Raw genomic sequence first — 27,858 nt, forward strand, 5'->3', positions numbered from 1 at the left:
ATTCATTGTTTTAAATTACTTTATAGAGAGTACATATTTAAATTATATATCCATTTGAGTGGAATGAGATGCTGCCAAAATGTGTTCAGCCTCTCATTTTATCGTAATGTGTGGCTATAAAAAAGTTGTTATTATGTTAAAGTTAAATGTAAAGTTCTAAATGGGAACAGTAAGATGATTAAGACGATTGGAACATACAAAAAAAATGACCAAACATGTTCATGCATCACGTTGACATGTGGGGCGTTCAATGACGTCATGTGAAGGCGACGACGCCATCCGCACAACATGACGTGACGTCACGCCAGCCAAATGGAGTCACAGGTGCGCGCATGTGTTGTCTTGTTAGCTCTTAGCCTCATTCGCTATCATAAGGCTTTATTCCCCCCGTCATGGATCAATATTAATTTCCTGTAGTTACTTAGTTGGCCTCTGAATCAGTTGTCAGTGTTAGCCGTTAGTTTCTCGGTTAGCCGCGCTTGGGTCCAGGTGGATCAGCGGTTCGGATTTAGCTGTTCGATTCGCTTAGCGGTTGAGGTCAGCTAGTTGCTAACGGCTAACCCTCGTATTTTTTTGTTTTATTTGCAGTATCTTTTTATTATTTTTGTCAAACCAAAGCCGTAGCGCTAGCCACACGCTGATAACCAAGGAGCTAACGGCTAATAGCGACAGCCAACCGTGTCGAACTTAATAGCTGGCTGTGTTGGGATTTGGGGATCACTGCTGGCTCTTTCCCTCCTCCCAAATCTGAATTAAAAAATAAATAAAATAAATTCATTGTTGTCCACCGTGTCTGGCTCACCAACACAGAAGACAGAAAGAACTAGAGTACGGATATCGACATCATAAACACATTAAAATGGAAGTAAGATATATTAAGAGTTGGAATAAAAGTAAAGGTAGAATAAGCTCTAGTAAAATAAGTTAAACATCAAGTTAAACGTTCACGTCATAAGTGCATTGATGTACTTTGTTGAGTTCAGGATGGCGTTTGGTATAAAGGATATTTTTATTATTCTTTTGGAGCTCAACAGTGCCCCCCAGACTTCCAAAGCTCCAAGTGACAGGACAGAGGATGAGAGCTGTCTATCAAGATTCTCATCCTGTCAGTGTAAATGTAGGACAGACGTTTCTGGGCTTTTTCCACAATTCTGATTTGCTTGACCTCACACTTCGTACTCAGGTGACCAAAGCAAGCACAGACCGGAAATGTTAAAATACTCAATATGCACAGAATACACAAGCTCTGAAATGTGCAGATCAGAATCAGAATCAGAATCATCTTTATTTGCCAAGTATGTCCAAAACACACAAGGAATTTGTCTCCGGTAGTTGGAGCCGGTCTAGTACAACAAACAGTCAATTTACAGAACACTTTGGGGACATAAAGACATTGACAAAAAACAATTGTGCAAAAAGATGCTCTCTCTAGCACTTAGAGCAGTTCGAACGACTAATATTGCAATAGTCCGGTGCAATGACCATTGTGCAAAGGGCGCTGAGACTTCAAGGAGTGTATGCGGTTTAAAGTGACGAGTAGTGCGATCATCTGGGACAATGTTGGTTGTGCAAATGTTACAGATACTCCTCAATCAGTGTGCAAATGGAGCAGATGCTACTCTGGCATGAGTGGCCAGTATATGCAAATAGTGCAGCATGGCGAGACAACTACAGTGAGTGCACGAGTAATACATAATTGGCCCCACAGAAATGTGACAACGAACTCAAGTCAAAAAATTGCCAGCTTGTTGTAATGGAATTATAGGTTAGGTGTTTAAGAAGTTGATCGCAAGAGGGAAGAAGCTGTTGGAATGTCTACTAGTTCTAGTTTGCGTTGATCGGTAGCGCCTACCTGAGGGAAGGAGCCGGAAGAGCCGGTGACCGGGGTGCAGACGGTCCGAGAGGATTTTGCACGCCCTTGTCTTAGTTCTGGCAGCGTGCAAGTCCTCAATGGTGGGTAGGGGGGTACCGACAATCCTTTCAGCAGTTTTGATTGTCCGTTGCAGTCGGAGTTTGTCCTTTTTTGTAGCAGCACCAAACCAGACTGTGATGGAAGAACACAGGACCGATTCGATGACCGCTGTGTAGAACTGTCTCAGCAGCTCCGGTGGCAGGCCGTGCTTTCTCAGAAGCCGCAGGAAGTACATCCTCTGCTGGGCCTTTTTGAGGACGGAGTTGATGTTGTTCGCCCACTTCAGGTCCTGAGAGATTGTAATTCCCAGGAACTCGAAGGTCTCGACGGTTGACACAAGGCAGCTGGACAACGTGAGGGGCAGCTGTGGCGAAGGATGCCTCGTGAAGTCCACGATCATCTCTACCGTCTTGAGCGTGTTCAGCTCCAGGTTGTGTCGCCCGCACCACAGCTCCAGCCGCTCCGCTTCCTGTCGATATGCACACTCGTCACCGTCCTTGATGAGGCCGATGACAGTGGTGTCATCTGCAAACTTCAGGAGCTTGACAGTCGGGTTCGCTGAGGTGCAGTCGTTCGTGTAGATTGACACAAGACAGCTTCATCTCCTAAAAAAAATGCGACTCTACATGGATTTTGACATAGTGGACTAGATGGTTGAGACGTCAGTGGAAAGAAAATGTTTTTTAAACTGTACTTGGGCGCCGTTCATTACATCATCCCTGTATCTTAATTACAATGTACCGGATCTACGCCAGCTGGTGGACCTTCTGCAGTAAAAGTAGTTCTCGATCATGTGATAAGTATTTGATTGTTTGCCATGTTGGAGAGCTGGATGATACCTTATTACACTAGGCTAAACAGAAAGACTAGGAGCGTTTTGTCTGTGTCACCGTAACCAGTTTTTCTGCAGTGTTATCAGTCTTTTTGTTGGATGTGCAAAGATGAGCGCAAAGACAAACCTGGTATGCGGGGTCTGCACGGTCACGTTTCGAGGCGGCCGAGCCCAGATGGCGCTGGCGGAGTGTTTCTCGACTGGGGACCAGGCTGGTCAGGTGGGTGGAGCAGCAGGACCTGAGGCAGCGGTGGCGACGCTCCACCCGCCTGACCAGCCTTGGAACATGACCGTATGTAAACCCTAATTCGCCTCCGGGCGCAGTGGCGCCTGGGGCAGTGGCCCTGGTGGTGACCCTTGGTTGGCGCCTCTGCTTCGATAGTGATCCTTTTTGCAGATTCACATGTGGTTACCTCATTGCAATTTTAACTTCCTCTAGATAGTGAAATTTTTTTTATGAATGGCTGGCCAGATTGAGAGCAGCTCCTTGACAAATGTGCAGCCTTCTTGCCCAGATTTCAAATTGGTGCTGATAAATGGCAAATTACTCATTGTCCCTCCCAGCTGTATTGCAGCCAGACACCCCTCAGTAATTTGCAATTTTTGACATTGGCTCTGAATCAAATTTCTCTTTTTAAACACTCAATTTAATGGAACAAAACAGTGTTTGGACTTGCAAACATGGCCACCGCCGTCGTGTCAAGAGGTGCGTGACGGCATGGAAAATCTATTCAACAAATAAATCCATTTTAATAACATGAACATGTTTTAAGCTTAGTTTTACTTACCAAATGAATCCACATTGCACTTGATGTCCGTCCATGTTGTGATTGTTTTTTGTTGCTTTACTTATGGGGCGGCTGTGGCTCAGTTGTTAGAGTGGGTCGGAAGGGTTGCCGGTTCGAATCCCGGCTCCGACTGTTAGCATGTCGAAGTGTCCTTGGGCAAGACACTGAACCCTAATTTGCTCCCAGTGGGCCTGGCAGCGCCTCACGTGGCAGCAGTCGCCCATAGGTGTATGAATGCGTGTGTGAAAGGGTGAATGTGAGGCTTTGTAAAGCGCTTTGGGCACTGTGATGGTGTAGATAAAGCGCTATATAAGTGCAGTCCATTTACCATTTATAGACCATCAAGAATTTGTTTATGTGAGAATGGTTGAATGCCACATACTGTAAGCTGGCTAGTCTTTTTAAATGTGTTTCTTTAAACAAGCAATTTAGATATTATGTTGCACTCGCACATAACGTACATGTAACAGACACTTATTTCCCAATCAGTACGTCGGGATTTTGATATCGTGGATGAGATCGTTCCCTAAAAAAAAAAAAAAAATCCCTTTATAGTGATTGGGGTGTTGGGAATGAGCGAACGACTGCGTTCGCAATCATTTGCTCATTTCCGACTCCCGGATCACTATCGCAAGATCTTTACATAGTGGGCAATATAGTTGAGTCATCAGTCAAATTTGAAACACCCCTCAGGCGCCGTTAATTACACAATTGCTGTCGCATAATTACAACCTACCGATTAATGTCCCATTAATGACCTCATATGACCTTGTTCACGGAACAAATTTAAGTCATCAAGGTAGCACTGTATTGGGAACGGCCAGCAGTAACAATCAAAATGTGTGTGTGTGTGTGTGTGTGTGTGTGTGTGTATGGAAGTGTAGGTGGTCATGTGACTTTGATGCTATCATTTTGGTTAGCCTTTGGGTCAAGCGTTGTTGCCGGAGGTCCCTGAAGGACGCGGACATTGTGCTTATTTGCCAGCACAATGGGACCCATAATGACAGCAAATGGCCGCCAATGTCCCATAATGTCTTTTGGAGCTGATAGGCTAGTTCATTTGCATCTGGAGATATGCTCGATGGACCCGCTGTCCATTGTGGCGCCAGCCAGAAATGACTTGCCATTGTGTCTGTAATGGAGTCCGTCGTCTCATGTGTCAGTCACTGCTCGTGCCCGTTGTTGCACGCATCCAGCGTGCCACGTCGTCATTGGCGTCAAGGTGATGTGCGCTTCCACTTCCTGTCTCCGTTGTCAGGCTGCCCGGATCCTGCTCCTGGAACCCTTCTACGGGGGTTCCCACAAGCAGCTGCTGGACCTGCTAAGTGCCCACCTGGACTCCAGCGTGGCCTTCACCATGCCCGCCAAGAAGTGGCACTGGAGGGCCAGAACCTCGGCGCTCTACTTCAGCCACAACGTACCCGCCAGCCCCACGTACAGGTGACACCCCTCCGGGTCTGGGACTGCTTTAGTTTCGGACCAAACTGGAGCTGTACCTTCTAGAGGGGCAACTATTGATGAACAACTATTGTGATAATCGGATACGTTCTTAAAGCCAATGTTTAATTTAAAATTGTCCAAAACGACGGTTTATATCCTCTCAACAGTAAATGTTCTCAGATTTAAGACTTAAGCAGCCTTCGAAGTGTATACAGTAAACCCCCATCCATCGCGGGGGTTACCTTCCAGACTCCCCTGCGTTGAGTGAAAATCCACGAAATAGAAATATGAAATAAAAAATTGAATTTTTTTTAACTTGAAATTGTTTTAGGGTCTTCAAACACACTTAAAATAATACACACACATTTAAACACAGTATATTGAGAGAGAGGGCAAGAGCAATCGATAAAAAAATGGTGAAAATATAAAAATTTAACACATACAGTACAGTACAAAAAATAAGGTGTTTGCATCCCGGAGAGACGACTTGTCAATTGCCTTAACTGGTTAAAAAAAGAAGATAAAAAGATATTCCACAATAAAAATAAAAAATTTTAAAAAAACGCGAAATAGCGGGACCGCAAAGCGTGAACGCCGATATAGCGGGGGTTTACTGTATCAAACTAGTAGCCCTTTGCTCGCATGAATCAGTAGTACGAGCCCTCACTTTCAAAAAGGTTGGTGAGTACAACAACATATTCAATCATATTTGGATTTGTTTCATTCAACAATACCAAATAAACAACACTAATCAGTTAATATAGAGTATTCAGAAAAGAAAATTACAGTAAACGTTTATAAAACAATTCTTTATCCGATTAATCGATAGAATAATTGATAGAATAATCGATATTAGAAATATTCCATAGATTCAGCCTGAATGCCCTCTTAGATTTTGCTCGTGTGACTTGTTTGGTGAGGAACTTGCGTGGCTATGAGACTTGTTTGGGAGCATTCGGGCCCCTCGTGACTGTGACTTCTCTGCTCGGCAGGGTTCTGTTCTGTAGTTCGGTTCTGAACCTGTGCGAGCTGGTGGGTCTTAGACCAGATATGGCCCGCTTGAAAAAGGTTCTGTACTTCCACGAGAACCAGTTGGTGTATCCGGTGCGCAAAGAGCAGGATCGGGACTTCCAGTACGGATACAACCAGATTCTTTCGTGGTAAGAGTTCGTTTCCCGTTTGGTCGGTCGGACCGGCGGAGCCGCGCCATTGGTGCGTTTTACATGTCACACATGGTGGTGTTTTGTCGGCAGCCTGGTGGCCGACACAGTGGTCTTCAACTCTGCCTTCAACATGAACTCCTTCCTGTCGTCCATCGCGTCCTTCTTGAAGAAAATCCCTGACCAGCGGTCCCCCAAAGACGTGGCCCAGATCATCCGGCCCAAGTGCCGGGTTCTTTATTTCCCGCTGCACTTGGCCAACGTCACCAGGTCAGTGACATCTTCAACATAGGACATGCGTAGACATCAAATGTAATTAGACACCCCCTTAGCAATAGAGTTTTACAATGCTAAAGTTAAAAAACAACTTCAAATACTTGATTTTCTTAAAATTAATTCCAAGTATTAGGATAATCTTGACAAGTAATGTAACCACAGAATTAGCCCCTTCTTAACATTAGCCATTTAAAAAGACAAAAGTCGTTATGTCACGATTTTATGTGTTTGTATGTATATAAAATTGTACATATACAGTGTGTGCATATGCATATATATATATATATATATATATATATATATATATATACGCACAGTGGGTACGGAAAGTTTTCACTCTTTGTTATATTGCTGCCATTTGTTAAAATCAGTTAAGTTCATTTTTTTCCTCATTAATGTACACACAGCAACCCATATTGACAGAAAAAAACGGAATTGTTGAAATTTTTGCTGATTTATTAAAAAATAAAAACTGAAATATCACACAGCCATAAGTATTCAGACCCTTTGATGTGACACTCATATATTTAACTCGGGTGCTGTCCATTTCTTCTGATCATCCTTAAGATGGTTCTACACCTTCATTGCAGTCCAGCTGTCTTTGATTATACTGATTAGACCTGATTAGGAAAGCCACACCTCTGTCTATATAAGACCTTCCAGCTCACAGTGCATGTCAGAGCAAATGAGAATGATGAGGTCAAAGGAACTGCCTGAAGAGCTCAGAAACAGAATTGTGGCAAGGCACAGATCTGGCCAAGGTTACGAAAATATTTCTGCTGCACTTTACTTTCCTAAGAGCGCAGTGGCCTCCCTAATCATTAAATGGAAGACATTTGGGACGACCGGAACCCTTCCTAGAGCTGGCCGTCCGGCCAAACTGAGCAATTAAGGGAGAAGAGCCTTGGTGAGAGAGGTAAAGAAGAAGGCTGTGACTGAGCTCCAGAGATGCAGTCGGGAGATGGGAGAAAGTTCTAGAAAGTCAACCATCACTGCAGCCCTCTACCAGTCAGGGCTTTAAGGCAGAGTAGCTCGACGGAAGCCTCTCTTCAGCGCAAGACACATGAAAGCCCGCATGGAGTTTGCTAAAATACACCTGAAGGACTCCAAGATAGTGAGAAATAAGATTCTCTGGTTTGATGAGACCAAGATAGAAATTATTGGTCTTAATTCTAAATTGCATGTGTGGAGAAAACCAGACACAATGCACTACAATACAGTCCCAACTGTGAAACATGGTGGTGGCAGCATTATGCTGTGGGGGTGTTTTTCAGCTGCAGGCACAGGACGACTGGTTGCAATCGAAGGAAAGATTAATGCGGCCAAGTACAGGGATATCCTGGACGAAAACCTTTTCCAGAGTGCTCAGAACCTCAGACTGGGCTGAAGGTTCACCTTCAAACAAGACAATCACGCTAAGCACACAGCTAAAATAACAAAGTAGTCTCGCCACGCTGCACTATTTGCATTTCTGTTGTTGACCAATACTAGCCACTCATGCCAAAGTAGCATCTGCCCCACTTGCACACTGACTGAGGAGTATCTGCAACATTTGCAGAATCGACATTGTACCAGATTATCGTACTACTAGTCACTTTAAACTGCATACACTCCTTGAAGTCTTGGCGCCCTTTGCACAATGGTCATTGCATCGGACTATTGCTATATTATTCATTCAAACTGCTCTAAGACTCTGCATCTTTTTGCACAATTGTCAAAAAAAACGTGTACCGACATTACGAGATAACTAACAACCCTTTATTGCTCAATGACTGTTTTTCTCAATGTCTTTATGTCTCAAAAGTGAATCTTGTCGTACTAGAGCGGTTCCAACTACCGGAGACAAATTCCTTGTGTTTTTTTTCGGACATACTTGACAAATAAAGATGATTCTGGCTACAGAACAACTCCGTGACTGTTCTTGAATGGCCCAGCCAGAGCCCTGACTTAAACGCAATTGAGCATCTCTGGAGAGACCTGAAAATGGCTGTCCACCAACGTTCACCATCCAACCTGACAGAACTGGAGAGGATCTGCAAGGAGGAATGGCAGAGGATCCCCAAATCCAGGTGTGAAAAACTTGTTGCATCATTCCCAAAAAGACTCATGGCTGTATTAACTCAAAAGGATGCTTCTACTAAATACTGAGCAAAGGGTTGGAATACTTATGGCTGTGTGATATTTCAGTTTTTCTTTTTTAATAAATCTGCAAAAATTTCAACTTTTTTTTTTCTGTCAATATGGAGTCCTGTGTGTACATTAATGTGGAAAAAATGACCTTAAATGATTTTAGCAAATGGCTGCAATATAAAAAAGAGTGAAATATATAAGCGGGTCTGAATACTTTCCGTACCCACTGTGTATATAGATACATATGAAAACAAATATAAGACCACCCTTGTTTCTTTAATTTTGTGTTCGTTTTAATGCCTGCTACCACTAAAAGTATTAGCCTTTTTCAGAAGGCCTCTTTATACTCCCGCGCTCGCGCAGCCGACAGCACCAGCATTGCAGCTCATGACGCGCACACTGCACAAATTGTCGCCGCGCGCAGAATGCCGCGGAGATCATCTCTCGTGATTGGTCCGTTTTAGTCACATGCTGTGATGACGTACTCAGCTTTCCCCTTGGTTCCACATACCACCTACGCCGCCACTTTCTTCATCGATTTTGCAGTATAATTAAAGGTATCATCTGGTCATCTAGGTCCATTTGTGACACTGTTCCACGGTTGCCATTATTGTTGCTTTGTTCCATGTTCTGGAAAGGAAAGTAAAAACGGGTTCCGGAAATGGCCGTAAAATGCAGAGGAAACTCCACCCTGTGGTCTCCTAGCCAATACCAGCCGTAGCGACACTCCCGACTTGGAGGAGAACTGCAGGTCATTTTAAAGACAGCGCGCGTGGGTTGCGCTCGAGTATAAAGGCAAACTACGCGTGGGATAGCCGCAGTGACGTCAGCGCTGTCGCCGCCCGCACGAGTATAAAGAAGCCTTTACCCCTTAAATGCCCCTAGGAAGCTAGGGACGACACATCGTCACCCCTCTGCTGGCTCTGTCGTAGGCAGACGCGACAATTGCTTACATTTGCAAGAAGCCGTCTTGTGTCAAATGAATGTTACTATTATTATAAGAAATTGCTTTTTTTATTTCAATGTCTGTTTGTGCAGTTTCTAAAGGTGACTTACGGGTCGCCCTGAAGTGCAAAACACAACGGCAAATAACTAAACACAACGGCAGTTTCAGAAATACGACAGCAAATAAATAATCACAACGACTAATCAGAATCAGAATCATCTTTATTCGCCAAGTATGTCAAAAACACACAAGTAATGTGTCTCCCGTAGTTGGAGCCGCTCTAGTGCGACAACAGACAGTCAATTGACCGAGAATCTGGGACAATGTCGATTGTGCAAATGTTGCAGATGCTACTCAGTCGATTCTGCAAATGTTTCAGATGTTACTCAGGCACATGAGTGGCCAGTATTGGTCAACAACAGATGTAAATAGTGCAAATAGTGCAGCGTGGCGAGACTACTACAGTGAGTGCACGAGTCATGTATAAATGGGCCGACAGAAATGTGACAACAAACTCAAGACAAAAAATTGGCAACAAGTTCCAATGGAATTGTGTTAACTGTTTAAGAAGTTAATGGCAAGAGGGAAGAAGCGGTTGGAATGTCTGCTTGTTTTGGTTAGCATTGTTCGGTAGCGCCTACCTGAGGGAAGGAGCTGGAAGAGGTGGTGACCAGGATGTGGAGGGTCCAAGAGGATTTTGCATGCTCTTGTCTTAGTTCTGGCAGCGTGCAAGTCCTCCAGGGCGGGTAGGGGGGGTACCGCCAATCTTTTCAGCAGTTTTGATTGTCTGTTGCAGTCGGAGTTTTTCCTTTTTTGTAGCAGCACCAAACCAGACTGTGATGGAAGAACACATGACTGATTCGATGACCACTGTGTAGAACTGCCCAACAGCTGCCGTGGCAGGCCGTGCTTCTTCAGAAGCCGAAGGAAGTACATCCTCTGCTGGGCCTTTCTGAGGACGGAGTTGATGTCGAGCTCCCACTTCAGGTCCTGAGAGACTGTAATTTATAGGTCTCGACGGTTGACACAGGGCAGATTGGACAGCGTGAGGGGCAGCTGTAGCAAAGGATGCCTCCTGAAGTCTACGATCATCTCTACAGTCTTGAGCGTATTCAGCTCCAGGTTGTGTCGGCTGCACCACAGCTCCAGCTGCTCCACTTTCTGTCGGTACGCCGACTCGTCACCGTCTTTGATGAGGCCGATAACTGTAATGTACTGTAATAACTAAAGACAACAGCAAATAAAAAAACACACCAACAATTAACTAAACACTTGAGCAAATGAAAAATCACAACAGCAAATGACAAAACACTACAGGAAATGAAAAAACGAAATGAAATTAAGCGACCGGAAGAGGTAGGTGCTGGTGGGGGAGATTAGACTCATCGCTGATTGGACGAGAGGGAGGACTTGATTGGACGCTTTGACTAGGAAGTTATTCCTCGTCTGGCGTGATTTTCTTTAAATGAGCGTTACCATTGATTCAAATGTAGCTACTACTATCAAAGACTATTTTGACTCGGGACATATGTAACCCGACTGAACAAGATGACAATGAACTGAAACTGAAAAAACAAAGGGTCTAAACCGTCAAATATTTTTTCCATGACTATATTAAATGTATTTACAGTATATTTAGGGATTTCGTTTGATGTGCGTCCTGCGTCTGAAACGCGCAAAGATGATCAGGGACGCAATGCTATGGATTAACGTATTCCGGTGTGGTGCTGAAAATCCGGTGAATAAATTTTTTTGACAAAGACAGAGCTCTGGAGTGCGACTTATTTGGTCGCATATGTGCCCCTAATTTCTGAATGGTGCGGCTAAAAAAAAAAAAAGAGAGAGAGGGAGGGTCCACCTGTACGCCCAGCCATTTAAGGAAGAAAAAAGATCTCTGCGACTTGAAAGCAGACACACGAAACCCATCTGGTCTCTGAACCAATCAGCGATAGTGAAGGGCGGTGTGGTACCCTCCTACCCTCCTCTGATTGGCCGTGAGCGTGCCTGTATGTGTGTGTGTGTGTGTGTGAGTGCGCGTGCGTGCGTGCGTGCACATTCGTGCTTTTCAAATGTGGGCACCAGCGTACTCAGCTAAGTTTTTTGACACTGCGACAGTGTGGGAGCATTTTGGATTCAAGCAACAATAAAGGAGGCCATCCCACGAACACCAACGAGCTGATATGGCGACTTTTTATGAAGTCGAGACAAAGACAACGCAACTTAAAACCGCAAAGTGACAAAATCCATTTTAAACACAGCTATTATCCTATAATAGTTGTGTTTGGGAACAAAAAGCACGGGGGGGGGGACATTTCCCATTTCCTGTCAGCTTGCAATTACGGAACTCTTAGCCCAAGCAATGCAAATACAAACATGTCAGCGTATATGGCGCACATATGCTCACATTATATATAGTATAGCGTCCTCACTATTGTAAGAGATGTAGCCCTTGAACATGTTGCCAGCCTTCCCACTTAACATGAATATTTGACTTCTAAAGCCGTCAATGGCAGTGAATGTTTTAAAAAGTAGTACAAATCTTGAATCAAAACAGGTTGCTTTGATATACTTGTTGTGCTGTTATTAATGTTACTATACTTTGTACTTTTTCTTAATCAAGTGGAAACTTGATTGGCAGTATATTGCCTGTTAAGGAATTAATGTCGATGTAATGTAATATAACCTCTTAATCTGTGCCAAATGTTTGTTTGTTCTAGGGCAATTTTTGTGAACGGAGTCTGAGTGTGTTTTATTTATATTTTTTATTTATCTAAGATATTTTATTTAGGGTCTCCTGATCCGATCTTTGGGTTGGGAAATTGGTCTGATGTCAGCAAAAAAAAAAAAAAAAAAAACAAGGATCGGATCGGACTGGATCAAAAATCTCAGATTTTAGAGACTCTTATACAAGCACTCCATTCCGTGCTCCACTCCAGCACTTTTATCCAGCAGCGCTTGGACGGCATGCAGAGCCCACGTGATCACAACAGCAGCTTGCTAAGGTGCTAACATAGTAACAAGGAGTAAGAGTGAATGTTGCTTGCTTAAAGTCAACAAACACTCCAGTTGTAGTTCACTGTAAAACAAAACAAAAAACATAAAATAATTACACCTGTTAAATGTTCAAATACATCACAGATATAGTTTCTTTCTTTGTTTTTATTCACAAAAATCTCTTGCTCACCGCTAACACAATGAATGAAAAACACCATTGACGAGCTAACAAAAATTTGCATCAAATTCGCTGCGCTTATATCTCTCAAAAAAAGATTATTGGTACACAAATGCTGTATGAACACATACAAAAGGGCAATATAACAATACTCTGGCATGTATTCTTCAAACTGGGAAAAACAATTTATAATAACAATATTATATCATAACTTCTACTTTCTTTGTTACTGTAAGTGTGTATCTCATTGCTTGTACCACACTGCCCCTCAGAAGTCAAGACGTGCACAGCAGTTAATTTATGTAACCCATTGGTTAATAATAATTGCCAGTTTTTCTCATACCTGCTGTTGCTGATTATTGTTCTCTGTTTGAGTAATATCACTTGATCAAGCCTTTTCAAGCATTCCATTCTACAAAATAAGTTATGTATGATTATCGCTAAAATCGGTGGGACCGATATCGGTATTGGCCAAAACTCTAGGCTGCAATATCGGTATCGGATCGGAAGTGAAAAAGTCTGATCCCAACCCTAAAATTAATAATTCACAGGTAAGACTTGTTTGTTTGGAGAATGGGAATTCACAGTATTGTGAACACACAGGTCTTTGTAGTATTAGCCACAAAGTCCGAAAATGCAGTGAGCAAAATAATAATGTATCACAATAATAAAATATGATCAAAAGTGAGACGTGGCTTGGAGTGGAAAACATCAAAGGTGAAGCGTCTTCTCACATTCACCCATCGACGATGTTTACAGGGGATTCGGCGGCCTCTGTGTGTTTGATGTCAACGGCGACATCATCAACATGTGATGTGTCTTATCCGCCTCCTCCTCACTTGTTTGGACTTTAATCAAAGAAGATCAAGTTTAATCGGAAAAACATCTGCTGAGCACCTTCATCCTCCTTAATCCCGTACCTCATCACACACGCACACCCTCATCATAATCATTTGTGTGTGTATGCGTGCGTGCGTGCGTGCTTGTAGTTTGTCAGTCATTCAGGGCAAGGTACTCCACTAGTCCTTAAAGTCCTGACACATAAGCGCACACACACATCATCCTCATCATCATCTGTGTGCGTGTGTGTGTAAGTACTTACTTACTTAGAATACCTTGTCCTGAATGACTGAAAAACTACACACACACTTCCATCTTAATGTGTGTGTGTGTGTGTGTTCCCCTAAAGTCCTTGGAGAAATTCTCGAGCCATGACAAACAGTGAACTGCAAATAGTCTATGCGCCCCATTATTATTTTTTTATTATTGGTTAGGATTTTATGTTATCATAACCCCAATTACATTGTATACTACGCCATACAATGACAATAAAGGCTCTCTATTTGTGTTCAATCATTATGAACAGCTGTGGTTGTTTTTTTTCAGTGCTCTTTCAACAAAGTTGAGTTGAGAGTCTCAAAGATTAAGCCATGCAAGAGTAAGTACACGCGGACCTGCGCATGTACAGTATATACGTACTATGAAACGACCTAATGGCTCATTAAATCAGATAAGGGTCTTTTGATCATTTTGTTGATACTTGGATAACTAGCAAATATGAAGGCGATACATCATTCACGATAACTTGACGTAATTCCAGCAGACGGCAAGTAGATTTGGAAGAGTTTGATGCTGCCATTGTTATCGCTACGCGTTAGACAACCTCGCCCCATTTAGCTGTCGTGCAGTGCTGAGCGTGAGCATCAGGCCAAAGCAAAGCAGCGACTGACGCCGGCAGTTAATGACAGCGTTTGACCAATCTGACATTGGTGCAACATGAAGCGCAATTCTGAACATTATAGCGCCGCTAAAAACTAGGCTTTACACGATCAGGATTTTGGGGGCGATCAGCGAGCTTAAAAAAACGATATCCGATCACAAGCTGGAGGAATGTGTGTAAATGATCCGTTCATTTACTGTATATACTTGTCTACTTAATTGTTCAAAAAAATATAATAACAATAAATAATGTATCTTTGTTCCTCTATTTATGCCAGTGAGGCATAGTGACAGACATAACAAATGATGGTCTTCTATTAGATGGCAGGAAGTAAATAATTAATGTATCCACTTTTTGTGACATTTTTATTTGTTGGTGTGCCGTGAGATTTTTCAATTGTAAAATATGTGCCTTGGCTCCATAAAGGTTGGAAATCACTGCTCAAGTCGGATCGTGTATTCTAATCAGTCTAACCAACATTACAACATGACAGAAATGATGGGTGATAACTTACTGTAATTAAATATTTTTTTATTAAATTACTTCACGCACACCGAAACTTTAGACCATGATTCGACAGAACGGCGGCAGGTTTACGTACAACCGTCACTGCTAGCAGTAGCTTGCTTGGCTACATAACGTTTTGTTGCCTGCTTGCGAGCCATATCATACCAAAAGTACGGGAACGTACCTCAAGCAAGCCTTAAACGAACGTCCTCTCCTGTCCTGAGCACCGGTGACCACCAACACACGTTTTCCCCCATTTTGTCCTTAGAATACAGTCGGCGCGATCCACTCTTGTTGTCGTCGCCATGCTAACGCGTGTATCCGGTCGCATTTGAGTTGACAAGATAAAGCCCAATGATCGTAAAAACGATGCTGTGGTATCGGAATACAAGATTTTTTTGCAGTCGTCTGACAGTGCAATCGTGAAAGAGCAAATTTATCTTGTAGTCTGATCCGGCCATTACGTGTTGTCTGTCTCAGACGTGTTGTCTGTTCCACACCGCCGACATGTTTTCATTTAAAAAAAAATAACTTTATTGGCCATCAGATATTTCCAATACGATGTCAAAAGACACGCGACAAGGCTAAAAATAAACTAGCTTTTGGATTCAAATATACTGTGCATGATGGCGATGCAGAGTAAATGTCTTTTGCGGAGCCAATCAATGACATCATTGATAGGATCGGCGAATTATGACATTAAAGCCGAGCAGCCGTTCAGCATAAAATCCTAAATATTGGCCGATACCGATCAGCCCGATAAAATCGGTGTAAAGTCTACCAAAACCTGATGAGGCTTCTGCCACCACGTTTCCTAAGCACACACAAAAATGGGGCAGAAGGGATTCAGGCGTCACACCTGCTGAAAACGCTGGTCAGAGCTTACTCATGAGGTTTTGGACTCGTGAAATCCATCTTTTCAAAGCTTTTTACTGACATGAAATGAAGCCAGGCACACAGACAGACAGCATTTACAGACACGTTTACAAATAAGTTCACTTGTCTCAATTCAGGCGGCACGGTGGCCGACTGGTTAGAGCGTCAGCCCCACAGTTCTGAGGACCCGGGTTCAATCCCCTGCCCCGCCTGTGTGGAGTTTGCATGTTCTCCCCGTGCCTGCGTGGGTTTTCTCTGGGCACTCCGGTTTCCTCCCACATCCCAAAAACATGCATTCATTGGAGTCTCTAAATTGCCCGTAGGTGTGAATGTGAGTGCAAATGGTTGTTTGTTTCTGTGTGCCCTGCGATTGGCTGGCAACCAGTTCAGGGTGTACCCCGCCTCCTGCCCGACGACAGCTGGGATAGGCTCCAGCACTCCCGCGACCCTAGAGAGGAGAAGCGGCTCAGAAAATGGATGGATGGATGTCTCAATTCATACAAAATCTTATGATGTTCTGAAAACTTGATGGAAAAAAAAGCAAACATTGCTATAGAAGGTGAAAAATTTCTAATTGGAGCATCCTGGCCAAAAGTATTTTCTGCATGGGAAAAGTCATGACAACTCAAGCAGATATTTTCTTGCAAGCAGCTATACTTACAGTACATCAGTTTTAAGATCACTGCATTGGCTCCCTGTGTTTCAGGATCAATTTTAAGGTTCTTTTATTCATCCATTTATTCTCTTCCGCTTTTCTGAGGTCGGGTCGCAGGGGAGCCCAGACTACCCCCTCCACACCCACTTCATCCAGCTCTCCTGGGGGCATCCCGAGGTGTTCCCATGCCAGCTTGGAGACATAGTCTTTCCAGCATGTCCTGGGCCATCCCCTGGGCCTCCTTCCAGTGGGACGTGCCCAGAACACCTCACCAGGGAAGCGTCCAGGAGGCATCCTAATCAGATGTCTGAGCCACCTCATCTGGCTCCTCTCTATGCAGAGGAGCAGCGGCTCGACTCTGAGCCCCTTCCGGATGACCGAGATTTTCACCCTATTTCTAAGTGCGAGCCTGGACAGACACCCTGCGGAGGAAACTCATTTTGGCCGCTTGTTTTCGCGATCTTGTTCTTTCGGTCACAACTCACAGCTCGTGACCATAGGTGAGTGTAGGAACGTAGATTAACCGGTAAATCGATAGTTTAACCTTTCGGCTCACCTCCTCCTTCCCCATGACAGACAAATACAGTGTCCACATCATTGCAGATGCTGCACCGATTCGCCTCTCGATCTCCCGCTCCATTCTTCCCTCATTCGTGAAGAAAACCCAGAGATACCTGAACTCCTCCACTTTGGGCAGGAAGTAATTCCCAACTCAGAGGGGGCACGCCAACCTTTTCTGACTGAGGACCATTGTCTCAGATTTGACGGTGCTGATTCTCATCCCAACCACTTCATACGGGTGTGAATCACTCCAATGAGAGTTGGAGATTGCGGCTAGATGAAGACATCAGAACCACATCATCTGCAAAAAGCAGAGATGCAATGCTGAGATCACCAAACCGGCTGCGCCTAGAAATTCTGTCCATGAAAGTTATGAACAGAAGTGGTGACAAAGGACAGCCTTGGTGGATCTAACCCTCACTGGAAACGAATCCGACTTACTGCAAGCAATGCGGACCAAACTCTGACACCGGTCGTACAGGGGCTGAACAGCCTGTATTAGGGGGTCCGGCATCCGTCGACTCCATGAGAGTCAAGGGATGAGTCGAATGCCTTCTCCAAGTTCATAAAGACTGGTTGGGCAAACTCCCATGCACCCTCAAGGACCCTGCCACGATGTAGAGCTATTCTCCTGTTCCACAGCCAGGACGAAAACCACTCTCGTCCTCCTGAATTAGCGATTCGACTTCCAGATGGACTCTCGTCTCCAGCACCCCCCGGGTAGACATTGACTGGGAGGCTGAGGAGTGTGATTCCCCCTATAGTTGGAACACACCCTCCGGTCTCCATAACCCCAGTCTGCCAATCCAGAGGCACTGTCCCCGATGTCCACGAAATGTTGCAGAGGCATGTCAACTGGGACAGCCCCACAACATCCAGAGCATGTGGTTGCACAAGTGTGCACACCCTCTTAGGTGTGGATGTGGCTGTGTTCAGAACTAACCAGTGCACTTGGCACCAGGACACCCTAGTTCGTAGTTCGATGATCGACTTTGTGGTCGTGTCATCGGACTTGCGGACTTGAAGGATGCCGTCAAGCTGAAGAAGGAGTCCTATCGGGGGTTTTTGGCCTGTATGACTCCTGAGGAAGCTGATGGGTACCGGCTGGCCAAGCGGAATGAAGCTTTGGCGGTTGCTGAGGCAAAAACTCGGACGTGGGAGGAGTTCGGTGAGGCCATTGAGAACGATTTCCGAACGGCTTCGAGGAAATTCTGGTCCATTATCCGGCTTCTCAGGCAGGGGAAGCAGTGCACCATCAACACTGTGTATAGTGAGGATGGAGCACTGCTGACCTCGACTCGGGACGTTGTGAGTCGGTGGGGAGAATACTTCGTAGACCTCCTCAATTCCACCGACACGCCTTCCCAGGAGGAAGCAGAGTCTGGGGTATCTGAGGGGGGCTCTCCTATCTCAGGGGTTGAGGTCACCGAGTTGGTTAAAAAGCTCTTCGGTGGCAAGCCCCCCGGGGGTGGATGAGATCCACCCGGAGTTCCTAAAAACTCTGGATGTTTGTGGGGCTGTCCTGGTTGACACGCCTCTGCAACATCGCATGGACATCGTGGACAGTGCCTCTGGATTGACAGACTGGGGGTCCGGAGGTTGTCTTCCAACTACAGGGGGATCACACTCCTCAGCCTTCCTGGTAAGGGATATTCAGGGGTGCTGGAGAAGAGGGTCCGTCGGGAAGTCGAATCTCAGATTCAGGAGGAGCAGTGTGGTTTTCATCCTGGCCGTAGAACAGTGGACCAGCTCTACACCCTCGGCAGGCTCCTCGAGGGTGCATGGGAGTTCGCCCAACCAGTCTACATGTGTTTTGTGGACTAATACGGGCTGTTCGGTCCCTGTACGACCAGTGTCAGAGTTTTGTCCACATTGCCGGCAGTAATTCAGACTCGTTTCCGGTGAGGGTGGGACTCCGCCAAGGCTGCCCTTTGTCACCGATTCTGTTCATAACTTTTATGGACAGGATTTCTAGGCACAGCCGAGACGTAGAGGGGGTCCGGTTTGGTGGCCTCAGTATTGCATCGCTGCTTTCTGCAGATGATGTGGTTCTGTTGGCTTCATCAACCCGTGATCTCCAACTCTCACTGGAGCGGTTCGCAGCAGAGTGTGAAGCGGTTGGGATGAGAATCGGCACCTCCAAATCCGAGACAATGTTCCTCAGTCGGAAAAGGGTGGCGTGCCCTCTCCGGGTCGGGGATGAGATCCTGCCCCAAGTGGAGGAGTTCAAGTATCTTGGCGTCTTGTTCACGAGTGAGGGAAGAATGGAACGAGCGATCGACAGGCGGATCGGTGCGGCGTCTGCAGTGATGTGGACTTTGAATGAGCTTCCTCCGCAGGGTGGCCTGGCTCTCCCTTAGAGATAGGGTGAGAAGCTCGGTCATCCGGGAGGATCTCAGAGTAGAGCCGCTGCTCCCCCACATCAAGAGGGGCCAGATGAGGTGGCTGGGAGATCTGATTCGGATGCCTCCCGGACGCTTCCCTGGTGACGTCTCTCGGCCGGCCTGTGAAAGCCTCGGGATCCACCCGGAAGAGCTGGATGAAAGCTATTGCCACCCGCGACCCGACCTCGGACAAGCGGTAGAAAATGGATGGATGGATGGATAGTTTGAGTATTGATTGTGATTATGTGAACAGTTAAATATGTCCTTCTGTGTTTTATATATTGTTTTAAGTCCTGACTCCTTACAGACACAAACATCCTCGTCTGTGTGTGTGTGTTCGTTCTTTTCAGGCTGTTTCCCAAACACAAACTCTTGTGTGGAGTCACAGGCCCGTCTCACACGGGTGACATCATCGCCACGCTGACAGACAGCACTCTGCAATCTGGTCTGGACCAACAATCCAGTCTGAACAGGCAATCTGGTCCGGACCGGCAGTCCGGTCTCGAGCAGCAATACGGTCCGGACCACCGTCAGGACTCTCCTGGGAAGCCGCTGCACATCGTTTGGCCTCACAGGTGGTGAGTTGTGATCATTTTTATTTATATTAGTATTGATGATTGTTATTGGAGTAAACCTGTTGGCCAAATGCTCATACACGTTTGCCGAACTATTATTAGATGTATACAGTATTTATAGTGTATTATTCAACATATTTGTGCATGTGTATTAATTAGGAATGTATTAATCAGAATCATCTTTATTTACCAAATATGTCAAAAACACAGAAGGAATTTGTAGTTGGAGCCGCTCTAGTACGGCAACAATCAGTCAATTGACAGAGAACACTTTTGACACATAAAAACATTGGAAAAAAACAGTCACTGAGCAATAAAAGGTTGCTCGTCATCTGGTAATGTCGGTACAAATTGTTTTTTTTATAATGCAGATGCAGAGTCCTCTTGCAATTAGAGCAGTTTGAAATGACTAATAGAACAATAGTCCGGTGCAATGACCATTGTGCCAAGGGGCGCCGAGACTTCAAGAAATGTATGCAGTTTAAAGTGACTAGTAATGAGATAATCTGGGACAATGTCGATTGTGCAAATGTTACAGATCCTACTCAGGCACATGAGTGGCCAGTATTGGTCAACAACAGATATGCAAATAGTGCAGCGTGATGAGACTACTACAGTGAGTGCACGAGTAATGTATAATTGGCCCCACAGAAATGTGACAACAAACTCAAGGCAAAAAATTGGCAGCATGTTGCAATGGAATTGTATGTTAACTGTCTAAGAAGTTAATGGCAAGAGGGAAGAAGCGGTTGGAATGTCTGCTTGTTTTGGTTAGCATTGTTCGGTAGCGCCTACCTGAAGGAAGGAGCTGGAAGAGGTGGTGACCAGGATGTGGACCCTCCAAGAGGATTTTTCATGCTCTTGTCTTTGTTCTAGCACCGTGCAACTCCTCAAGGGTGGGTAGGGGGTACCGACAATCTGCTCAGCAGTTTTGATTCTCCGTTGCAGTCGGAGTTAGTCCTTTTTTGTAGCAGCACCAAACCAGACTGTGATGGAAGAACACAGGACTGATTCGATGATGTTGGGGCGCCCCGGTGCTGATGGTGCGTATGGATGAGGCGGTGTCCCCCACCCTCACGTGCTGTGTCCTGCCCATCAGGAAGCTGTAAATCAACTGGCAGATGGCAGGCAAGAAGCTGAGCTGGAGAAGTTTGGAGGAGAGGAGTTCGGGTCCCCACGCCATCGAGGTGTTCTAGGATGAAGTGCAGTCCCGTGTTGACTGCGTCATCCGCAGACCTGTTTGCTCGGTAGGAAAACTGCAGGGGGTCCAGCAGGGGACCTGTGACGCTCTTGAGGTGGTCCACAACGAGGCGTTCAAAGGACTTCATGACCACAGATGTCAAGGCGACGGGCTGAAGTCATTCAGACCTGAGATTGCAGTTTTCTTGGGGACTGGGATGATGGTGGAGCGTTTAAAACAGGATGGTAGTTCGCACAGTTCCAGTGATCTTTTGAAGATCTGTGTGAAGACTGGAGCGAACTGGTCCGTGCAGACTTTGAGGCAGGATGGGGACACATGGTCTGGGCCTGCCGCTTTGTTAATTTTTTGTTGTATGAAGATGCGTCTCACATCCTGTTCGTGGATGGTCAACGCAGAAGTCAGAGGTGTGATGGTGGTCGGTGGTGCGACTGGGTGGGTGTGAAAGTGTCCTTTTCAAATCTGCAGTAGAAGGTGTTCAAGTCGTCGGCTCGTCTTTTATTCTTCTCAGCTTTGGGGGTTGGTCGCTTGTAATTGGTTCGCGATTGTAATGCATGCCAAACTGATTCGGAGTCGTTAGCAGTACACAGTTTTTCTAACTTTACTGTATAGTTTCTCTTTGCAATGTTCAATTCTTTAGTCAGATGGTTTCTTGTCCACTTATACAGGGCCTTGTCCCCGCTTCGATATGCGTCCTTTTTAGCCTGTCGAAGTTGCTTAAGTTTGGCAGTGAACCACGTGTTGTTGTTATTGAACGTGCGAATGACTTTGTTGGTACACACACCTCTTCACAGAAACTGATAGAGGATGTAACAGTGTCCGTATATTTATCCAGGCTGCCAGCTGAATTTTCAAAGACGCTCCAGTCTGTGCAGTCTAGACAGATTTGAAGTTCTATCTTTGCTTCTTCGTCGGTCCACTTTTTCACTGTTTTCACCGTAGGCTTCGCGCATTTACGTTTCTGCCTGTATGATGGTATTAAGTGAATTAAGCAGTGATCAGAAGAGCCCAGAGCTGCGCGAGGATTGGCATGGTATGCGTTATTTAGCTTAGTATAGCAGTGGTGTAAAATTTTATTTTCCCTGGTAGGACAGTCAATGTGCTGCTTGTATTTGGGGAGTTTGTGGTTGAGTTTAGCTTTGTTAAAGTCCCCGAGAATAGTGAGGTGTGAGTCTGGGTGTTTTTTTTTCAATTTTGTTTACTTGTTCAGCGAGCGTTAGCAGTGCGGAATTTGTGTTAGCTTGAGGCGGAATGTAAACACCGGCGAGTATGAATGATACAAATTTACAAGGCGAGTAGAATGGCTTTTACAGTTCAAAAACAGCGACTCTAAATGCGGGCTGCATTGTGTGCTGAGCTCCGTGACGTCCGTACACGATTTTTCATTGCTATAGAAGCATATCCCGCCGCCTTTTGTTTGTATTAATTAGGGATGCACTGAAAATGAGACCAAATTTTATTTTGTGCCTCCCCAGCTACCTACGAGCTACTGCTGGCTAGCTAACGTGGCTAAGCACTATGCAAAGCCGAAAGTTGGCTTGGCTTCCGGTGTCAATGCAGCATAGGTAACTAATCATCACCTCCATGACAGCAAATAAGATACCCTTGTGACAAGTATCGTTCACACAAAGGGAGGATTCAGAGTAATTAACAGGAGAAAGACGGGGACGCGATGCTAATTACTAAGCTATCGTGTCGTGACATGTAGTCGCCAAACACCGAAATAAGTGATTGGGTGGTACATTGCACTTGTCACGTCGGTCTGACTGGAACTGCATTAGAGCAGAGGTGAACCAACTTTGAAAAGCGAAATCGCAGGCAAATTAATAAGTGATACACAGCCACACAGAACGCATCTGGAACCGGAAATGAAATTGGTACATCACCAGAGAACACGGGCCGATAAATTTCAAAGTATATTAATATAATTGTATATTAATATAATTATAATGAAAGTATATCAAACAACCTATCCAACATATTCCCTGGGGGCGCTCATGAGGAAAGGAAAATGGGCAGAACTGCTACTTCCTGTGAGACACCGGAAGTAGCAGTGAGCCATTCATTCCTCACTATTTTTGTGTCCCGCAACGGTTTATTTGTGTGTTAACATTTTGCCTTTCTAAATGATTCTCAGCCCGCGTGGCTTTTAAAAACGTCCTTGTGCATCTCGGGAACTCGTAACGCTCTTCGCGGTTGTACAAACAACCAGAAGAAGTCGAATCTGTGGCTCCAAGAGCAATGTGTTGAGGAAGCACCCTGGCCGGACCAAAAGTTCTCTTTTCTCTGTTGTTGTGAGAATCACCTGGGGATAAGGAACCGGGAAAAACTGTCACTTGAAAAGACCACCTACAACGTTGTCCATGTGCTCCTTTCATTTTGTGGACAAAAAGCCCACAGAGGAACAACGTGCATTTTGGTTGAGTTAAAGTTCGACAAACCTACGGAGAAGAGTCGCCGGTTGCTAAGGAGGATTGAGAGCTGGGTCACAAGAAAAGTAGGTAGGATTTTATGTGTATGAAGGACACAACACAACAGTATACATCAGGCGACAACATGTACTTTTAAATTTTTTCATTCACATTGTTCTTATGTGACGTGTGTTTGGACTGCTGGTAATCAGTATTAATATGAAATGCTATAATTTATGCACAGACATAGCAAATTGTTAAACAATTCAGTGTGTTAGTCGTAATCTGCATTTAATACACATAATGGTATATGAATAACTTTTTTGCGTATTAACATAAAAGTCAACATTTATAGACACCTAGGGGTAGGACTAGACTAGACTAGGACTAATTAACAATATGTTTATATGCCCTTAATGCATCTTGTCTCGATAACGATGTACTGTATTGCGACGCTCAGATGGGCAAGATGATGACGCCGGGTGAGGAGATCCTGTGATGCCCAAACACAGTGGTCAGAATGGAGGATCGCACCAATTCTTCAACCATCACTTGTGAAATGCATACACCACCACCAGAAGTGCCATACCGGCTTGCTGACTGCATGTTCGAGTGATGCAGCTTCACAATCAGTGCCAGTTCCGGACCAAATTCTTATGACTTGCTAAAGGTAAAACAGTGTAATTATGTTTATTTTTTACACTTATGGTGGACAATGCAGTGACAGGTACATAACACAAAACTCAGGTTTTCTAGGCTCCTTGTGTGCTGAGGTGATGGGTGTTCGTGGGTTCACCGTGACGGACTTGCTGAAGGAGCGCAAGGTGAACCTCATCATTCCAGCATTCAAACGCCGAGGGTGCCAGGCCAGCTAATATTCATCCACTAATGTTGGAAGCATATGTATGTGAAAAGTAGAAATTCTGGAGATGTTTTATGCGTATGTAAAGGCTTTGTCAGATAAAATGTCCAACTGCAAGAAACCAGCTTGCAGGTCAGCAGCCGCACGTGCATCATTGTCAGCTGGATCTGGATGAATCCATGTAAAATATGGCTTTGATCTTATTTATTTAAAAAAATAATAATAATTTGCTTCACCCTCTTCAGCTAAGCATTCTTTCTTGTGCCCGCATTCTACATCTATGGCTTTCTCTGACTGCATCCTCCTACTGAATTGAAAATATATACACGTGCAATGTTTTTATGAAGTAGAAGAAATCATTCATCATCAGAGGTGGGTCATATTTTTACTTCAGTAACTTTTTTTTGGATAAATTTGACTTTGCAAACTACTTTTGACTTGAGTAATATTGTTGTAACAATATTCTTGGTTGAAGATTTTTTTGGCAATGAAAATGATCATTAAAACTAGCAGAAGAATCAACGTTGACCTTCCAAAGGGCGAAGATCACACCGACACCCTGCTGATCTATGATGGAGGGACTTGAAGGGTTAGGCTGGGCTCTACGTCTGCTTTAAGGCGAACACGACTGTGTCCCCCCTCCTTCAACAAAACGCAACAACCGTTTACTGTGTAGGAGGTCGCGATACGCTTTCGAGCCGAGACTCAATGATCTCACCGTTAACGAGGTCCTTTAATATAGTTAATGTAATTTTACTAATAATTGGATTAAGCATTTTTTTCGGTGTTCCGGCCAATAATTTTTTTTCAATGCATCACTCGTATTAATGAACCCATTAGTCGTATGTATTTTATTAAAAATATATTATTGGACTCTTATTAAATGTATATTTGGTGTATATTATTGGTGTGAGTGTATATATAAATCTTGAGTGCAAAGGTGAGCAATGCAAGCCCGTTTGGGAAAATGATCTTACGTTGCGGCGGCGGCTGTTTTGTCATGTGTGTTTTTGCCGTCCTCTCATGTCAGCAACGCAGGCGGGGGCGCCATAATCGGCTCTCAACTGAGCAAAACACAGCTGGATTACAGCTGCACCGCTGCGGCTTTTATTGCGCTCAAATTAGGATTAACGTGCCGCCAGACTTCATCTTCTTCTCATCTTTGCCTCTAATCTGCTTGTGGCCTGGATACTCGCATCCTCACATTACCACCGCCGACGTTGCCACTGGCGTTACCGATGGGCTGGGTATTTTTAACGTTTACCATTCCATTCGATTTTGAATCTTTACGTTGCCATTCAATTTCTATTCTCTGGGTTGTGATTTGATTCGATAGTGACTTAAAATAGCAACAATACGGATTCAGTAAGAATATTTACTTTTCATATCCATGTAAACGTATGTCACTTCACATTTTTGAGGAATAAAACATTTGAAAATAAAATAATAACCTACTTGTGCATATGAAGTCCTACAAAAGTAAACCAAAAAAACCTGACAGTTGTGTATAACCTGAAAAAATAAAGTAGATATAAATAATAATAAAAAAAATTCCTCCTGGAAATTGTGATGAAAATTCAAATTCTGCCTGGCCCAGTTTACAATCGACTTCCTTTTGTCTATTTCCTGTGTTGCGGATTTACACGGAAATCCAAAATGAGCCCAAACGTCTGACTGAAAAATGAGGACGCTGCTTGCTCTGGTCGCCATCTTGTTGTTTTTTTGGGTCGAGTGCAGCCTTCTTACATACGACGCAATGAAAATGTAAAGATGTAGCGATTAAGAGAATTTAATGGTATTGAATTGGGGAGGGGGGGAATATTGCCATTCACGAGTCATCGATATTTCTACCCACCCCAACAATGTGCAACATGCAGAGGGCCGAGATTACTAATTAAATTCCAAGAGGCAACTGTCACAAAAACATAAATGGCGTGCATGACGTCGTGCCCGCTCGCCACGAGCCGACTTTCAAGTAAACAAGCAACTGTAGCGTCCGTTGGCAAGTAACACACATACACAAAGAATGGCTCCGTTTCGAGTCCCATCCTCCTCCGCATCGCTCCTCGCCTCCTCCGGGCCACTTTGCCGACGCTCCTCGCTCAGCGCCCCGTCCAGTCGTCGGGCACTGTCGTAGGCAGTTGCCACCACCGACATTGCCGCGGTTGATCGCTGCTCATCAAGACGAAGAAGCAACGAGCGGCGACAGGCGAACAGCACCAACACTTCTCTCATCAAAAACTTGCAGGAAGAATTAACTGTGTGTGTGTGTGTGTGTGTGTGTGTGTCTGTCTGTGTGTGGAGGGAACATGACAAGGATCCTGAGCTGTTCTTCAGCACGATGGTGAAGTTGAAAGAAGAAGGACTCAACTTCCTGTTGTCTGTACTCGGAGAAACATTCACTGATGTGCCAGGTATGCACACATGGAACAAAACGCAACACAGATGACAGATGGACTACGAGAGCTGACCCACCTGTGGTGTCAGGCGTCTACTTGAATGGGTGTACACTACAGGTTCTCAACTCCATCCCTAGGTGATAGATTTTACGTTTCATTTGGATGCTGAAATAACAACAACACACACAAAGCACACACCATTCATGAAGTGCAGTGAAGACACAGCTGGGTTAACGCTAAGGCTAACAAGCGTTGTGTGGTTCTCAGAGGCATTCTAATGTTTATTGCAGAGGCATTTTTGCTAATGCTAATGTTCGCAGAGGCGTTTGCGACCTGCCGCCCTCTGCTGGACTCACACGTGCTCCACTGGGGTTTCCTGGAGTCCCGAGAGGACTACGTGAGCGTTCTGTGCCAGGCCGACGTGGTCCTGTCCACCGCGCGACACGAGTTCTTTGGAGTCGCCATGTGAGACGCGCACGACACACAACACGCCAACAGAGACTCGTGAGCTACGTTCAGACTGCAGGGCATGATGCCCAATCCGGATTCTTCGTTAAATCCGATCTCTTGATATAGTCGTTCACATTACAAAAACAAACGCGGCTTCAACTGAGGACGGAATGCCTCCGTGACATCACACGCATAACACAGGACAGGACATCACATTGTGCATGCGCAGAAAGACGAGGCGTCGTGTTTCCAGAAGTAAATAGGGCCTCTCGCGTAGGACTCGTCATGACACACTTGTGAGAAGTTCAAGGATTTATGCAAGCGGAGTCAACATTTTCTTATATCAGTTTGAACCATCTTCTTTTCGCCACTGATGTTTTTAAATGCTTTTGAGCTGTCTTTTATTGTTCCCTTTATTTTTGAATGCTTTTATTCATGTAAAGCACATAGAGTTCCCGTGTGTATGATAAGCGCTATATAAATAAATTTGTCTTGATTTTGATGATGTATAGGTCAGATAAGTACGACTTGCGCATCTATATTGACCTCACATCGCAAGATTTTTCCAATTTATATCCAAATAAGAAAGGGGCTTTGAAAAAAA

At 44.7% G+C, this 27,858-nt stretch overlaps 1 protein-coding gene across 2 annotated transcripts in view; it reads left to right on the forward strand.

The window, feature by feature from the left end:
* The first annotated feature begins 281 nt into the window (after nucleotides 1-281).
* Nucleotides 282-27,858, forward strand: part of gtdc1 (glycosyltransferase-like domain containing 1) — a 32,418-nt gene continuing 4,841 nt past the window's right edge. The window contains exons 1-7 of one of the 2 annotated variants that reach the window (XM_061692345.1): nucleotides 282-324; nucleotides 4,791-4,972; nucleotides 5,965-6,132; nucleotides 6,226-6,402; nucleotides 19,710-19,937; nucleotides 26,710-26,819; nucleotides 27,095-27,269. In XM_061692345.1, the coding sequence (XP_061548329.1) occupies nucleotides 313-324; nucleotides 4,791-4,972; nucleotides 5,965-6,132; nucleotides 6,226-6,402; nucleotides 19,710-19,937; nucleotides 26,710-26,819; nucleotides 27,095-27,269 (1,052 nt within the window). In that variant the 5' untranslated portion in view covers nucleotides 282-312. The remainder of the gene's footprint in view (nucleotides 325-4,790; nucleotides 4,973-5,964; nucleotides 6,133-6,225; nucleotides 6,403-19,709; nucleotides 19,938-26,709; nucleotides 26,820-27,094; nucleotides 27,270-27,858) is intronic. The other variant, XM_061692346.1, reaches the window with a different exon arrangement.

The sequence above is a fragment of the Phycodurus eques genome, chromosome 12, assembly GCF_024500275.1.
Source record: "Phycodurus eques isolate BA_2022a chromosome 12, UOR_Pequ_1.1, whole genome shotgun sequence".
In the NCBI taxonomy this organism is placed as follows: Eukaryota; Metazoa; Chordata; class Actinopteri; order Syngnathiformes; family Syngnathidae; genus Phycodurus; species Phycodurus eques.